At 51.6% G+C, this 17,418-nt stretch overlaps 1 protein-coding gene across 1 annotated transcript; it reads left to right on the top strand.

Moving 5' to 3' along the window:
• The first annotated feature begins 2,780 nt into the window (after window positions 1-2,780).
• TGME49_212130 (phospholipase, patatin family protein) lies at window positions 2,781-17,344 on the top strand. Its single transcript, XM_018779560.1, has 14 exons — window positions 2,781-5,741; window positions 6,583-6,731; window positions 7,094-7,257; window positions 7,547-7,632; window positions 7,894-8,057; window positions 8,963-9,085; window positions 10,233-10,368; window positions 11,248-11,364; window positions 12,527-12,586; window positions 14,083-14,163; window positions 14,922-15,002; window positions 15,541-15,632; window positions 15,888-15,938; window positions 16,307-17,344. Exons 1-14 carry the CDS (start codon window positions 4,173-4,175, stop codon window positions 16,416-16,418), a joined length of 2,985 nt encoding a protein of 994 aa, XP_018635877.1. The 5' UTR covers window positions 2,781-4,172; the 3' UTR covers window positions 16,419-17,344.
• Window positions 17,345-17,418: the final 74 nt, after the last annotated feature.

Below are 17,418 nucleotides of genomic sequence, written 5' to 3' on the forward strand. Positions count from 1 at the left end.
AAACTCATTGTAGTTCGCTGCCTGATACACCGCACGTTTCTTCGTATCGTCCACGAGCCTGCGATGCGAATCTGCGTTCTGGGCTTTGGCTACTTCGTCGCGATACTTGACGAAGTTGAACATATTTGAGATTTTCATTGTTGTTATTGGAATCACCCTCTCTGCAGCTTCCACTCCGTAACATCGCGCGGTTGCAGCGACAACTTTTGTAACGTTGACTCTGCAAAGTAGTGTGGTCTCTGCAGAACGCCCATTTGCGGCACCATAACGAGTGGGCGTAACAGCGTAAAGAAGTGGGCCTATCCTAGAAAAAAAGAATCCAGGGAAAGTTCCTTTGCGCTTCCTGTCTGCAACTGATGCGAATGAGTGCTGACGAGAGAAGCGCTGCTCCTTCAAAGCAGTTTCCAAAATAGAGGCAGCATACCGAAAGGGAATCTGGAAGAAGGCGAATAAAGTGAAGGTGCCTTTAGAGAAGTGCAGAGCCGCTGGAGGCGTGTGGGGCAGTTCCGATAGACGCGGAACAGGCAATCACCTTCGATCAAGTTTGGCATGGACACAGTTTGTTCAAATGTATTCCTCGTACATTTTCTTGTAAAGTACATCACATGAAAACGGCAGCTACAAGAACTCCGTTCTCTCGTGTATGTGCACCTTTGCAAAACTGAAATACACACAGACGCTTGCAGCCTTTCCTAACGTCTCCTCAGCACACGATTTGGTCCTGCTGCAGCCTGAAGTTGTCTACGGTATAAAAGACGGAGTGAACGGGTTTCTTCGTTGAAGACAACGCGTTTTCGCCGTAGAACGTAAGCAGGCTGTCTTCGAGTAACACGTAAAGCCTGACTTCTCATATTCTAGTGTGTGACGTCCCCTACGTACCCTGTTGACCAAAAGCAGCACGGCGTCAGTTTCCCTTGATAGAAAAGGAATGTTTAAGATTCTTCTGCTTTCACGTTGATTTTGGAGTTTCAGTGGATCCATAGTTTTCGAAAATGAAAACACGCATGACGTTCCAAAGACTTTACCACCCGTTGGCGTGTGTGCCAGCAGCCGAAAACATCCGCTCCCCTAAAATGTCACGCCGTTTCAGACTCCACAATGCTTTAGACGCAACTCTGCGATGAAATTTGCCTTGTTCTTACATCACATGCTACGAATACGTGGACTGTACGGATGACAATGAGCCAGCGTCAGCAAACGGTGCTGCACGTACCAGGAGCTTTTCGTACGACGGTTGAAACGCGGAAGTCTCCCTGCTGTGAGCGCGGGGCTTCCACGCCTAGTTACACGTTGCCTACTCTGCGTGACACATGTTTTAGGCATCTACAGCGCTATAAGGGAAAGTGTCGTGCCTTGGAGCGCACCTGACTGCAGGACTGGAGTATGATCTGCACACTGCCTGTTTGTGTGTGACACGTCGTCGTGCCATATGCGACGGCTGTCGGAAATCGTGAACCATTCTCAGATTTTCCATGAAATTAACTGCAAGCTCATTGTCTAGATTCGATGGGTCGAGGACAACGGAAAAGGGCGATCCAAACAGCGCGAATGGCTTGGTCTGTTCACTCGGCGAGCACAACTGCTACGCATCATACCTTACCGTACCGTAATGGAAATAGGGAACTACGAAAAAAGTATACATGCTGTTATTCATGCTCAGTTGAGCCTTGATTGAACGTAGCAGTTTGGTCGGCATTGCTCACCGGAAGCATGCTTCACCTGTCTTTCACACGTATCCGAACTCTCGTGTACCGGATTTGGATCGTCTGCCATGCCCGCTATGTGACAGTCTGTTCGACCCCGTGGGAGGCCCTGGTTTCCACGAGCTGGGCCGGAGGTACTTGCGCGAGTTTGGTATTCCTCTCATGCTCATTCTCTCCAGGTAGCTTATGGGGACCGGGCACTGAAGCAAACGAAAAGCAGAGGACATTTTGTTTCGCGAGTTGCCTAGGAACACCGCAGTTCTGCGCCCAGCGATATATACTTGTAATGCTCCCCCTGCATTCGTGTTGAGACCCCCCCGCTACAGTAAGCCGGTCATATTCCGCTTGACAACTTCCACAAAACGGCAAAGAACACATTTCCTGCTGGCAACTTTGAGGCAGTTTATTGTCAAGTGGTAAACGCATTGGTTTTGTCGGCCGGGTCGGGACGAGCACGGAATGCAAGATGCAAGTCTGCAAAACGTCGAGCATTTTCGAGTGCTTGTGCGGTTTTTTCTCGTCCACTAGACTGCTTTTCGATCCGGTTTAGGGACCAACGAACCATACTACGTGCTCTTTTGGAGGCTAGTCACGCCACAGCCTACGCTCGCACCCGTCGCAAATGCTCAGGCGTTAATTTTACTTTTCCACGGTGGACCCTTTCTCTGCAGACCTCGAAGTTCCCTCTCATTACAAGTGTTCACGACGGCAGAGAGTCGTAGCTCGCTTTCGCGCGTCACTGTCGGAGTTGAAGGACCATCACTACTCGGGAAACAGAGGCCACCTATTATTAGTGCTTAGCATATGAGTACCGAGAGGTCTCTGAGTGCTTGCCATCACTGTCAGGGTATTCGGAAGAAGTCGCGAGTGTGACGTCGATGTCTGTTGTGTTATCACCGAAAAAGCATCACGATGACAGCGTGGCAAAACGGAACGAGTCTCGTCGCTGGCCCGGTAGCTGGACGGATGCATGCGCCATTTCCCGCTCGACCAATGTGCTGTCTCGTGTGTCGGTCGACTGTCGGGTCTTGCATTTCTTTCAGTAATGGAGAGGAAAGACTATTTTCTGCGTTTTCTTTCCGCCAAGCTGTGTTGTGGGAAACATTGTTGGCATTCGAGAAGTTCGTCTACCCGAATCGTCGACATCGTCCAGTTCAGTGGACCTTTTGTCATGCGTTCGCGCGAAACTCGCTCGACGCCCATGTCTTACGTGAGTTCGGTCGCCAGGACCAAGGAGCCGCTTCTGTTTTGAGAACCAGTCCTCTTCGGTTTCGCGATTTCCCGTTCCTTATTTTCCGAGAAGGCAGCCGACCTTCAAACAGGGACCTTCGTATCTGTTTAGTTTCCGCCTCTATGACTCTCCGCACGCGGGCTGTGCAGCCTTGATGCTCTCAGAAGGCACAATTTGACGCTGTCAGATGGGCTGATGGCAGCTTTTCGTTTGCTTGCCGACTCTCTTCTCCGGAGAAGTAAACGGTTTTCGTCAGAGGAGCTATCTGGAAGCTCAGACCCGCGAGGACACCGTTTCAGATAGTGCGACACGTTTCTGTGGCTTTTCAGGCAGTTCTGATCGTTGATGCTGCGCTTGTCCGAGTTCGCACTAAGCACCCTTGATGGCGAATCCTTCTTTCTGCTCGGAACTGTCTAACCATGCCTTTTGCCATTTTGTACTTCGATCGAAGTTCTTTGTCACCGCTCATTGGCGTCTTCGGACTCTTTCTCCAGGGCATTTTTCTCAGCAGAACCAACACACCGGACTCGCCCTGCCGTAGCCCATCCTGTTCGTCTCGCGTGCAGACAGCAGGATACACCTTCTGTCAGTCATTTGTCTTTCTCAACTTTTGCCCTTTTGAACGCGAGGCAACCCTGTGTCTCCCACCGCCGCTTCTTTCCTGCAGGTAGCCACCTCTGGCATTCTTTGTGTACGCGTATTTTGAGGTCAGCGAGCTATGTTTGTCACATGGTAATAGTAAAAACATGATCTTGCACGAACTTTGGATCTCCGCGTTGGTTCTCGTGAGAAGTCATTGCTCCTCCACAGTCTTCTCGCTTGTCTGATCGCGGAATTGTTCCCCGGAAACAGAGGCCTGACGAGCCCACAGCTCTGGTCGCACCTTTCAAGGAGCTTCTTTCCCCTGTGAAAGAATACGTTGTTCAAGACATCCTCGTAGACATTTCTTTGTTCCCGTTTTTCTCCTTTGCCGTCGTCTTGCCTCGCGACGTCCCGAATCTTTACTCGTGTGTGTTTGCGTCAAACCTGCCTTCTGTTCGTCACGTCGGACTCCTCCTTTCATCCCTTCCGCTTTTCGCATACGGGAGTGTCTCGCACTCCTCTGTATCGGGTGCGCTTCTCGACACCCTGACGCATTTGCTTGTGTCGCGCGAGCGTGGCGGAGAGAACCGCGGAGACAGACCGCAGAAGGAGGCGAGAAGAATGCTTTGGATGATGGGGAGCAGCCGACTTCATTCATGCCTGGATCGAAGAGGATAGAAGCCGATTCACGAATGGCGGACGAGCGCGAACAATCGTCTGGCTGTTGGAACCGCCCGGCGGCGACCCAGTCTTCGTCGGATGTGGTGAGGCGGAGACTCGGCGGGTCTTCCTCTCAGTCGGGACTGTTGCGAGTGACCTCTGCATCGGCCTCGCCGACTCTCCTGCCTTCTGAGTCTCCGAGAGAGGGCTGGAGATCCGAGCACCTGCTCCTGCGCGAGGACGAAGGCGACGCGTCCTCGTACCAAGGATTCGCGCCGAACCTGTTGCTACCCTCGACCGCCTCGCCTCGCCTCACAGTCGGGGAGACGCAGGGGTCTTTCCCGCTGCTGGCGGTGTCTCCGAGCGGAGACAGTGGTGGATCGCGAACCAAAGAGGCCCACATTCCTCTGCCTCCGGGTGCAGACGTCCCAGAGTCCGGGAGCGACACTGCGCTGGAGGAGGACTGCCACGAGTGGGGAGTCGACGGCGAGGCGCCCGAAGAGGACGAGAGCGAGGTGGAAGACGTCGACGAAGGCGTTCTGTTCTGGCGGCGCATGCCTGCAGGAGATCGGCTGAGGTGGGCGGCAGGCCGCGTCTTCCGCGTCGACACCCACAGCGTTCTCGCACTGCCGATATTCTTCCTCATCGCCGCCATTCTCACGGTCGAGGTTTTCTTCTACATCTGCGTGCGCCTCCTCATCGCCTTCACCGAGGCAGTCTTTTTCCACCTGGCTTCTCTCGCCTACTGGTTCCGATCTGTCTCTCTCAGACGCGTCTTTGCCGCCGGGACGCCCGCAGGCAAAGAAGTTAGCAGAGCCGCCCTCGAGGCCTCCGCGCGGGCCGCTCTCGCCGCCGAGAAAGCCGCCCTCGAGTTCACGGGCCTCGGCGTTGGAGCCCCAGAGGCCGCTGCGGCGGCTCCGACCGCGGTCGCCGCGCCGCGGGCTCTGAAAAACGGGTGGAAGCTCGCGCCGGGGACGAGTCCTGCGCTCGAGCAGGAGCTCCTCGGACCTGCCTCCTGGCCTGTCTTTCGGCTCTTCTCCGTCCCGTTCGCTTTCGCCGGCAGAGGGTGGGAATGGTGTCGGCGAGCCTGCGGGTCGCGCCGGATCGGAGGACGCTTTCGACTCCTGAGGAAACACGAGGAAGGACGAGATGGGGACAAGAAAGGCGAAAGAGGCGAGAAGGGCGCGAGGCTCGGAAGCCGGGAAGGAGGTGGGGTCGCCTGCGACCGAGAGAGAACTTTGCGGCGTACGTCGACCGGAAGCGGTGAGGAACGCGAAGCATGTCCTCTTAGGAGCAGAGCGCGCCTTGGAGAGGGCGAGGGTGCAGCGGGGGAGGGATCGAAGGACGGCGCAGAGAGAGAAGAGCGGTATGCAGCCGGGAAGCAGAACTCCGCGTTGAAACGACAAGTCAGTCTCCGTGCAGAGGCTCCAGAGGACGAACCTGGGGAAACTTTGATGTCTCATCGCGGCAAGCTCTTCAAGGCGACCACGTACGATGAGTACGCTCGACTCGCGCTGATCATGGATAAAATCACAGGAAGAGAAAAGTGGAAGCACGAACTCGAGGTGCGACTCTCTTCGTCTAACGCGGTGGTGCAACTTGCGCGGAGCCACGCTCCTAAGCTCTGAACGCTAAATTTATCACCAAAACATCTCTACTATCTGATTCCAAAGAAGAATCGTCTAGACAGTCTCTGTGTACCAGATTTAAGCTCTGTTGCGCTCTTTGTGACCAGCGCGTCCAGTGCATAACGTAGAGCAAATGCAGGGGTGTCGTTCGCACGACAATGTAACGATTTCAACAGTTGTTACAAGAACTCCTAGAAAACCAGACTCAGTTTGAAGAGAGAGACAGTAAAATGTCACTCAAAAGAGACACGTATTGTGCACGGTCTTCTCGGAACCCTTCTCCGTCTTACATCTCCAATTCGTCGATGCAGACTAGATAGTTGGAGCGCCACAGTCGAAGCGCCTGTCTCGCGCCAAAGGGGCGATCAGTCGCTGGTGCCTTCCTTCTTTCCACATTGTGGTTGTAGCGAGGGAGCGCCGGCCGCTGCTTTCCGGCTCTCTGTTCACGCCTGCCGAGCGGCGGCAAACTGTGTTCAAGCTTTCTGTCGTCGAGCAGCACAGCCTCTACATGCGCTGTCGGTCTCTCTCGTTTCGAAAAACGGCACAAATGTCTAAACTAAGGAGAGAATGACAAACAAGCCGTACAGAGGTGCCTACCAATTCCCCGAATTCATGCAGACGAGTCCTCCGTTTATATATATGTATACATACATGTAAACATGTATATGCATACATATATCTATATGCATGCATGCACATATGTGGATGCATATCTTCTTTGCATGTATATATATATATATATATATATCGGCATGTTGCGCTTACGCGGCTTCTTCAGACGACTTTGTACGACTACGAGGCTGTTGGCAAGCGCCTAAGCATTCTGAAGAAGGCCAGACAATCTGGAAAACTCTCGGCTCTCCAAGAGGCCCTACGAGGAAGTCTGCGTGATCAGATGTTCGGCGTCTTCAGGGAACGGTTGTATAGGTGCGTTTCAGGAAAATACACCCAAGCGCCAGAGAACTACAAACATGGAGATGCTGCATTTTGTGCGCAGAAAGCAAAGGCGGGAGATGCTCATCCCTCGTCCTACATACATGCATATTGTTACACATGTATGTGTATGTGTGGATATATATATATATATATATATATATATATATAAGAGCATGTTGCGCTTCCGCTGCTTTTTCAGATGAGTTTGTACGTATATATATATATATATTCACACATATATACGTATATATATATATATATATAAACACAATATATATATATATATATATATGCATACATCCACATGATTGTTGGGTTTGCGTAAATGCGCGATGTCGGGGTTTTCGTTTCAGTCGAACGTACCTGGGGACGAAGGTGCAAGCCGAGGAATTCATCGACGAAGTTTGCCTGTGCCTGAAGGAGTTAAGACGCCACGTTCGTCGTCGACCTGACGAAGTGCGACGGACGTTTCAGCAACTTCAGACGTCCTGGGGGGTCACAGGCCTGATTTTGAGCGGTACGCCGGAAGAGACAGTTTTCCATTTCTTCATTCTTTTCCGCTTTGTCTCGCGTTTCGTCGCTTCTCTTGCCGGCACCCGGGCGAGACCGCCTTTTTTTTGCAAGGCTTTTCCCTTTTTTTCCGGTCGTTCGCGGCCCGTTTCTTCATCAGGCTGCCTCCTGATGCCGCCTTCAGTTCTGTCGTCTGTCTCTCTGCTGCGGCGTTTCTGCGCGATCTCTTTTCGTTCTTGCTGGTTCGCCGCTTCTCGGACTCTCCGACGACTTGCGTGTGTCCATGCGCTCTTCAGGAGGCGCTTCCCTCGGCCTGCACCACTTCGGCGTTCTGGAAGTTCTCCTCAAAGCACGAGCTGAAGGCCGCAACCTCCTGCCTCGAGTACGACATCGCGTAGAACTTGAGAGAGCAAACACACGGAAAGACTGCCAAAATGCAACTCGTGTCTTTCCCTGCTTTTCGCTGTTCCTTCTTCGCGCTTTCCACTCTTCCCCCTCGTGCTGTTGACAGTTCTCCGCTTCTCTCCCTTCTCACCTCGTCGCTCCCTGACTTTCTTTCCGCGGCTTCTCCGTTCCTCCGCTGTGTCTCCTCCATTTCCGTCTCTTTACCTGCGTGAGACGACGTCTCTCTTTTTCTTTCTAGGTCATTGGTGGCTGCAGCGCCGGCGCCGTCGTCGCAGCCTGGCTCTGCACGAGGACAGACGAGGAGCTGCTGGGGCAGGGAACTGTCGAGTATCTCGTCGAGCACTGGAAAGCTCTGTCACCGAACTCTTGGCTTTTTCGCCTCTGGAATGTCTTGACAAAGGGGTAGGCCTGTCAGGGATTCAGAAACGCATGTGCCGAGAAGTTAGAGTAACGTGGATGAAGGCAAGGAAACCTTTCCAAGTGGAAAGCGTTTCTGAGTTCTGACATCGACTCAAGGTCTCGTCTCTATAATGATGCCCCGTCACGCCACTCTGTAGTGTAGAGAGTCCCAGGGCGTCTACGCCCTCCACCCGGTCATTGCCTGGGCGAGCCGTCTCTTCGCTCCCCAGGCTCAACTTTTGTGCAGCTTGTGCTCGGGGGTGTGCGCTCGGAGGAGGGATGAAGCCCCTGCTACTCGTGCGAGTTCCACCTCGCAGACATGAATCGCAGGTTCCTCCTGAAACTGTTTAGTTGTTGCCGAGCGAGTGCTGACTATGGCGTTTCACGGAAAACCCTCTTTCTAGAGTCCTCTCTCCAAAAGCCGCTTGGACGCCTGATTTGTTCGACGTCTCTGTCCAGTCAACACTGTCACTGAGTCTGCGACTTCCACGCAAACGGGCAGGCCAGCAGGCTATGAAGCGCCAGCCGTTTTTAGACGTGCCGCTCTCGTCGGTTTTTCTTTTCTTTCCGCGGCTGCGCCTTCAATTCGCTTCCAGACTCGTCTCGTTGAGAGCAAGAGAAGACGACTCATAAGAGGGTCATAAAATCAGCGGAACAAAACTGGGGGCTTTCCTTCGCTGCAATCGGCATCAAGCGCCTGTGGCTCCGGTGCTGCATCTTTGAGTCTGCGAGTGAAGGTGCACCTGAGAGCGAAACAGGCCGTTCGCGCATGCGCCACCGTAGAGTCCCAGTCTGCTGCGTGTGTGTTCAGTCTGTGATAAACGCTCGCGGAGACAGGACCGTTTGTAGCTGTGCATCTCTCTGCTATGGTCCCTCGTTCCCTGCCCTTTTCTCGCCTCTGCCTTCAGCTACATGTGCGACATCGACGTATGGAAGGCTTCGTCGAAGAAACTCTTCGGAGACTTGACGTTCCTCGAGGCCTACGAGCGCACGGGTCGCGTCCTCAACATCTCCATGACTCGCGCAGACAGGTAAAGCCTGCCTCCACAGACGAAGCTTCTCCTGCGCGTGAGAAGAAAGATCGAACTTCGTGCCTAGCGCTTTTGACACACACGCTTCTGTTCGCCGCGAACGTCTGGCCGCAGAACCTGGAAGCCCTGCGACTAGCGAGGCTATCGGAACCTGACAGCGAATCTGCGTGGGGAACTGCATGCTGGGGAACTGCGCGCGGCGCAACTCCGAGCGTTCGAGTTCAGTCTCTGCTCCTTCAGCAGAGCTTTCCTATTTCTTGCATCGGGACAGAGTCTGGGGCAGTCCTTCCTGTGCCTTCCAGCCGGCCACTGAGAGAGAGAACAGCGATTTTCTTCCGGCTGCTGTCCAGCGCGCCGGCCTCCTGTTTAAGACAACGATACGTGATGAGGTCCAGTTTCCTGTGTTCGATTTAACAAACGTTTTCGCCGTCTCTAACCTGTTGGAGGTTCCGGTAAGGAAGAGCGCAATGGAAATCACGGTGCCACGGAGACCTGGAGAGCGGAGGAAGTAGGAGTTTCCGACTTCCCCTATCCTCCTGCGGGACTGCTGAACCGTCTCTGCAGAACTCTGTGTTTCGACGACAGGAGTCCGAGAAAAGAACGGGACAGACAGCGCCTTGTGTTAAAGAATTGAGAAAGCGTTCGGAGACAAGGAAAGCTGCCCTTTCACTGTGCAACGGGATGCGTTTCCTTTTTGCAACTTGTGCCTTTCGAATTCGTCTGGCTTCTCTCTTTCCGTGCGTGGGTTCGGTCTCTGCTTTTCCACTTTTCCCCTTTGCCGTTGTTATTCTCGTTCCTCCGACGTCCCTCAAGCTCTCTCCTGTGCCTCAACGTCATCGGCAACGGACTGCAGCCAGCAGTTCTCCAACTCTCGCTTGCTGGAAGCCGAGTTGCGATTCCAGCTTCGTCTCCGTTGCTCGTTCTCATGCGCTCTCGGGGCTACTCTATTGATGTCCTCGGTGCCGGCTTTCTCCCGAGGAGTGGGCGCCTTCTCTTGCCAGTCTGTGTACCCTGTCGTTCTTTTTTTTTCGGACGCGTTTTCCTCCTAAGAATACCGCGAGAACGTGCTACTTGGAATGCCACTGGGGAGATGTTTTGGTCGGCTTTCAACAACGTTTCGTCCGCTTGCCGTTGCGCTTTTTTTCAGAGAAGAATCTGGGGTGCAAGTGATGAACTACGTGACTGCACCGAACGTACTGATCTGGTCGGCCATTCTCTGTTCCTGCGCATTTCCGTTCTTGAGTCTTCCTCTCCCTCTTCGAGAGAAAAGTCCAAAAGGAAAAGTAGGATACCCTCCACGTTCACTCAAGCAGCAACCACAGAGCTCCTTTGGTTTCCCTTGGGCCGTCCTCTTGCCTCTCGTTTTCTGTCTCGCCTGCTGCTCGTTTTCTCTCGCTCTGACCTCGCGTCCTGATATCGGGGATCTCGGAAACGAGGCGACACCTGCGTTTGTGTGGGAGAGAGCAGCATGCGGTGAAATCCACCTCACAGAATGTTCTTGGCTGCCATCGAATCTGCATGCGTTTCGTCTCCCAGAAGGACTCTTTCTCCATGCGTCTTTGCAAATCATATTAGAGACTCATCTCGACCAAATGCTTCTTCCCGCTTTGCCGTGTTCCAGTGCGTCAATCCGTCGTTCTTGCTCTCATTAACAGCTGCCTGCACATGTGCCAGTATTCGTACATGTATACATATTTATATGTATACATATGTATACATATATATATATATATATAGACATATATATTAGGTTTTCCATTTTTTGTGTTCTTATGTATCGTTGTACCGGCGTGGAAGATGGAACCGCTTCATTCCCGTATAGACGTTTACTCTGCCTGTTCTGGCCGTCATTTTGCGGGTCTTCCCGTGTCTTCGCTTCCGCGTTTCTCCAAGAATCCGAGAGGCGTTTGTCTCTTCGCGGTCCATTGCCAGGTTGCCTTCGCCTGTGTGTGGACAGGTTTTTCCGTTATTCTGGCGTTTCTCAGCCGTCTCTCCGCGGCCTGCAAAGTCCAGACGCGAAATCGGCAACTTAACTTCCTTGTTATGGCTCGTCGTTTCACGGACAATTCACTGACGTGCTGGTGACACAAAGAGTCCCAGTAAACTTGCCTGTGCGCTGCTCAGAAAAGCCGCGACCGTTGTCTCTGCGCTTTCGGTTTTAGGCTGTGATCTCCAAAGTCTTCGGGTGCAGCTACTTCCATGACGGCTCCCTCAGTGGAGATATTCCTACCGAGCAGATGCGAGAGGCCTGGGCTGTTAGTTACTCGATCGTCTCGCAGGTAGGCGTTCCGACAAGATTCAGAGAGTGAGGCAGACCCCAAACGACAACGTTCAAGTTCTCGTCTGCTTTCGCGACCGCCACACTCAGTGAAGTAAAGGTGGTATGGGGTTTACGTTCACGGAGTGCTCCAAGATCTCACGTTTGTAGACAAGCTGTGACAGGCAACGATTCTCTTCGCTCTCCTGAAATCCCTCTCCTGGCGGTGTGCCTTTGTGCCTTTCCTCCTGTCAAGTGCGCTGTTTGCATTCGTGGGTTTCAGCCTTTAGTGAAAAGTTAACAGTTCAGTACAAGGTTCCCCGTCAACCACCTTGTGTTCCTGTACGAGCATTATTTCCGTTACAGAAGAACTTTGCTCCTTAGAAACCAGACCGTGCTGTGGCTAGGTAATTGCATGCTTAACACTCGCCCGCTGGTGGCGACGCATCCTGTTTTCGAAATAAATACATTCGTACAAATATAAATGTATCAATATATAAATGTATCAATATATAAATGTATCAATATATATATATATATATATGTATATATTTTTTTTTTGATGCAGATACACATTTACATGTGTAGAAACACTTTAATATGCTTTTTGAGAATATACGGACAGTTTTGGTTCTACATCTTCGTATGTAAATACACAACTCTCTACGGCTTGAGGAGAATGCGCCCGCGCCCTACGAGCCGGCAAAACGGTTTTCAAGATCTAGAGAAGTAGAGCACCCCAACTCGTGTATAAACTCCCCAGAAAAGAGCGTTTCTATAGGCCGAGGACTCTTGTTTAAAGTGAGAGACAGAGACTGTAGCCTCAGTCTGGGGCTCCTTGGGTGGCTCTAAGAACGCACTGCCTTTTTTATTCAGGAGGGGGGCATTCGCTGGGACACCGAAGGAAAGAGTGAGCTGACTTGCAAAGATCTGAGGCGACCTCCTTCGTGGAGAAAGTGAAAGTCGCGGATTTCGTATTTTGTTTACTTTGTTCTTTATTCACTTAGCTGTATAGTCTTTTTGTGAACCCGTTTTCGATGACAAAGTGTAGCTTCTGTAGCAAACATGAACTCTACTGGTGAAAAAAACAGGTGGCTCTACAGTCCACGTGTCGCTGGGAAAACCGAACATGCCGGAGAGACTGTCCTGCGAGTGAATCGTTCTGTCTCCGGGCGCTGTGCCAGGTGAATCTCCACGTCTTCCCTTTCGCGGGGCTCCGCACTCACGGCGAGGCTGGCATTCCGGTAAGCCTTTCGTCTTCGAAGCACTGGAGAGTCGACCTCAACCCTCGTACCCAGTCTTCTGTGTCGCGACGACTGCTCCCGTATTCTAATGCCTGTACAGACGCGTTCTCTAATTCTGTCTGCATTTTTTTTCTCTCGCTGCATCGGCCCATAGTGGGTGAGTGGATGCCTCGCGGCTTGCCGAAATGCACGCGAGTGACCTGGAAACTGCATGCGTTTGTCGCCTCGGTTGTTTCTGCGGGGGCCTGCAGCCACCGATGGGGAGACCACGTAGTAGGACAGAGAGGCAAACGCCGTGGCGAGAACCGTATGCGTCCATTGAATCATTGAGTTAAGTACTTCACTGTTCATGTGAGTGGTAACAGACATACGTAGCTCTGAAGCTTTCAAGGCGCACCGCAGTGAATAAACTGTATCATGTCCCCTTTTTTTAAATGCGTAGCTGTGTATCTAGCAGTTTTCGTATATATATATATATATAGGACACACGTATATATGCATATATATATATATATATATATATATATATATGCTAATACATGGGAGACCGACTGCCTTTATACAGGACTATATCACATGCCGACATATATCTTTCTGCCACACGCGCCTGCATATCTCTCTATATTTAGGCAAATATATATCTATATATGGGGTATCGCTTTTTAGTGGAGAAAGGGATTTTTGCCGTGCACGCTGGATCCTGTTCGAAGTTTTGACGACGTGGAGTTTTGCGCTTTGAGATGGCGCGGCCGGACATCCGTTTTCACCAGTTTTTTCGGCTTACGCGAATGAAGAGATTTCTGTCAGCCCTCGTGTTGCCGAGAGTCACGTCCGACTCTCGTCACGAAGCGACGTCGAGGTGCGAGGCCGTCTCGTCAAATGAACTGTCGAGAGAGATTGCCTGTCCACCCTAGAGTCCCTTTTAGGGATTAGGCGCCAGTTCTTGCTCAGTACCGTCGCGCTGAGGACTCTTTTTTTTCCAAGAGACGGCTACCCTCGGATTACAGCAGCACGCACTTGACAAGTGAACAAGAGTCCTGTGTGGCGCGCGTGTCTCCTCGAAAAAGTACTTCTTGCAGCGAAGACACCTGTCTCGCGCTCTCTCACGTTTCTCGTATCTCCCTCGTCTTCCTTCTCTTTCTACCGCGTTCCTTATCACTCTTTTTGTCTTCCATTCAGCCTCATTCTCTTTTTTCTTATCTGTCTCGCCCTCAGTTTCTCCTGTGTTTTCCCCTCTCTGTCTTAGGTTTTTTCGTTCTGTATGTTTACCCCACGTTCCCGGCCAGTTTTTCTCAGGCTGGAGGTCGCTGTGCGACGCGGAGCTCTATCGCGGCTGGGGGGACTGTGACTCCCGTGCACTTACGGGAGTTCTGTGCAGCCGCTTCCTCTCCGATCAGTTCATGGAGAACTGAAAGTCGCAACACAGGTGTCTTTCTCGACTTCGTTCCTTGTCTTTTTTCCTGATTCTTTGTTGGCACCTCTGCGGGTTCTTTCAGGTCCACTGGCGAGGACGCAGTAGCAAGTGGCGAGCAGGATTTCTTCTTTCAGCGCTCGAGTTGTTTTTCAAGGAGCACATTGTAGGTTTCCTCTCGGACTAGACGGTTGCGCGTTTTCTGTTGCATTTCCTCTTGCCTTTTGTAGGTTGAAGTGGACTCGTTTTGAGTGTCTTCTGGCATGTAAAAGGTTCAAAGTCTCAGATGTCTCGCTCTGCTTGCTCCCTCCGTGTTGGGTGTGCTTCGGCTTTCGTCGGCCCATCTTTCTGCCGTCTCAGCGCTGTTCACTCAAATATGCAGCGTACTCGTTTGCGGTGTGACGCTTCTCAAGCCAGTTGCATCGTAGTCGTCTTCCCAGGACCTAAGGGCGACCTCCGGTTTCCGAGTTCACCTGGAGAACTCCTTTGTTGTGGTCCACGCTACGCAACGAACTGTTTCTAGTTCCCCGTGGCGAAGCCGACAAAAGAACGCCGGACAGCGCATTTTTGTGTTTGAAGAGCGATAGGAGATAAACCTCCGCATTCATCGTAGACGCAGTCAATCCTGTAGATCTGCTCCCTGGGAGAGCACGTCTCACAGTGCCTCGGATCTCGTAGCGGCGTAGTCACTTTCTTTCTGAGAAGCATTTCAGTCGCGTCATTGCCAGTGCACAGCCTTCGTCCGTTCCTCACTACTTCTCCAACCGACTCCTTCTGGCGAAACCGTCTTCTACGTCCTCTGAAAAGACCAAGGATGCAGACTTCTTTCTCTCCTCTGCTTCTTCGGTTGAGCCTGAGAACCGAACAGACGGAGTCCAGTGTACGAGGCGTTGTTCCCGCTCTCTTCTGCGTTTCTCTGTGCAGCGGTTTCTCCTGCGGCTGATTGCTCTCCTGGATGTCTCACCCACTCTTCGGGGGATCAACGCAGGAAGTCTAGCCTTGCAGGTAAGGATGACTCAAACGAAGATAACGTATGCGTTACCGTTACCTGTTCGCCGGGCTTCTCTTCCTCGCCCAGCACGAACGGCGCTTCTTTTCCCCGGTCTTTCGGCTCCTGAGAATCTCTTTCTATGTTCTCACACGCCCTACGTTTCCCTCCTCTACACACATATATATGTGTGTATAGAATAACCTGTATCTCTATCTATATCAAGCCTTCTGTGCTTATCTATATCTATGCACCTGTTCCTGTATCTGTTTATATCAAGCCTTCTGTGTTTTTGTGTCTATAGCTGTCTACATCTTTCAATGTCTATATGCATCTGTCTATGCATATTCACCTGTCTGTACCTCTATATCTATCCATCTGCATCTATCGGTGTCTGTCTACGTCTACCTGCCGATATTTGTCTATGTATTTGTTTCCCTCTCTATCTGTGACTATATCTGTATCGATCTCTATTAATCTATGCATATCTGTGTATCTATGTATGTGGAATGGTCACAGTGTAATTGCAAAGTAGACGCTGTTTTTCGTTTCCAGTCATACACAGGAGACGTGACGCTGCATCCTCGCTACATCTCCGCAAGGTACTTGCGCCTTCTGAACGACACACGACCTTCCGACATTTCTTGGTAAGACGGAACAACATGGTACGCGCGGTGGAAAAAATATCGCTTGTCTTCCGTTTCTGTCGATTCACAAATATGCTTCTTTCTCGACTGGGAGGGCGCGGGGGAGGGGGGGAGGGGACCTCCGAGTCTCCCCCGCGGGTGGAACGTTGACTTGTGTGTGAGTGACGAGTCGTCCGGCGCGCTTTTGCATGCAGAGGCGAGAGAGGTATATTCAGGAAAAAAAAAGAGTCGGTCCCCTCCTCTGCGTTTGCTCAGGTATCTCCAAGAGGGCCGCCTGATGGCTTTTCCCAAGCTCCACTTGATCCGGTAGAACGGGAACCTCGTTCACGCACATGCACTGCCTACAGATATATCGACACACATGCATATATATATATATATATATATATATATATTTATATATATGTTGTATGTATATATATATATATATATTTGTATTTATGTTGATGTGTGTTTATGCGTAGACGCATTCATGCATCTCTTCATATATGTATATATGTATATATATGTATATATATATGTATATGTATATATATCTTTGCTGTTAACATGTCTGAAAGGAGCGGGTGCGTGCCCTTTGCAGTGTGGAGGTACCGAGCTGTGGCTCTGTCTGCCTTTCTTTATTTCTGTCATGCTGAGGCGTCGCGCGAGCCGGTGCTTTTCTTTTTGACCAGAAACCGCATGCGCATCGACCGCTGCTTCGAAGACCTCGCCGAGGCTCTCGAAGAAGCCGCTGCGGCCTTTGCGCCTGCAGGCAACACGAGAGGCGTCCAAAAAGTTTTCTGAGGACGCCGCGGAGGGCAAGAAATTTGAGGTCCTCAAAGAGTCTCTCCGAGGGGATGTTGTATCGCAGTCCTCGCGTTCGAAGAAATTCGACACACACGTTAGACAAGCAACGCGTGAAGAGTCGGATCCCTTCCGCGCTTGACTCGCTCACAAGGACGTCCGCCATTTCGACTGTTGAGAGAGAACAGCCTTTCGTCTGTTTTGCAAGGATGCGGAAGAGACTCGACTGAGGAGAAGGCAAGCGCTCCCGAACTCAGGACGTACCGGGTCTGGAGGCGCATGCAGCGGCGTCGCGCTCATTTCCCGTCATGTTGATTGTCGAAAGCTTTTGTCAACGAGGTGAAATAGTCACCCCAGCGAAGGCAGAGAAGCCGCATACGAGCAGAAGAGGAATATATAGGGAACGGCGGAAGAGAAAAAAAAGTGAAGAGAGGCAGGCCGGCAACACCGAGACACGGAGAGAAGAGAAGACACTTCAAGGAAAATGACCAAGCGGGCCTTCTCTCGACTCTCGTCTCTGTTTTCACTCCAGTCCGGGGCTCCTCTGTCTCGTCTATCTCCTCCTGTAGAAAAGCGTTAGTCATTTTCGTCTGCGTTTTTCCTCTCCGCAAAACGCCTCTGCTGCCCTTTTGCAAACGCGCCTGCTTTGTCGTGAACTGCATGAGACCCTTTGCTGATGGCTGACCAAGCGGCCTCCTACACTGCGTTCGCTCCGCCTTTCCGGCGCGTCAACCACGTCGAAGAGCCTTTTGCCCCACCCACAGAAATGCCGAGGGTCTGCTTGTCCTGCTCGTATCCACGTTTTCGAGCGCCAGCACAGAGACGCAACAAAGATACAGGGGAAACGACACCCGAGAGAATCGCACGCAAGAGACGGTAGACAAATGAGTAGTCAGATGAACGGAGAGGGGTCAGCGAAAAAAAGGACCGATCTGATAAATATATATAAAAATATCTATATATAAATATCTATATATATATGGGAGAGGCAGGTCTGCAG

Source organism: Toxoplasma gondii, chromosome X (genome assembly GCF_000006565.2).
Source record: "Toxoplasma gondii ME49 chromosome X, whole genome shotgun sequence".
NCBI classification, from domain to species: domain Eukaryota; phylum Apicomplexa; class Conoidasida; order Eucoccidiorida; family Sarcocystidae; genus Toxoplasma; species Toxoplasma gondii.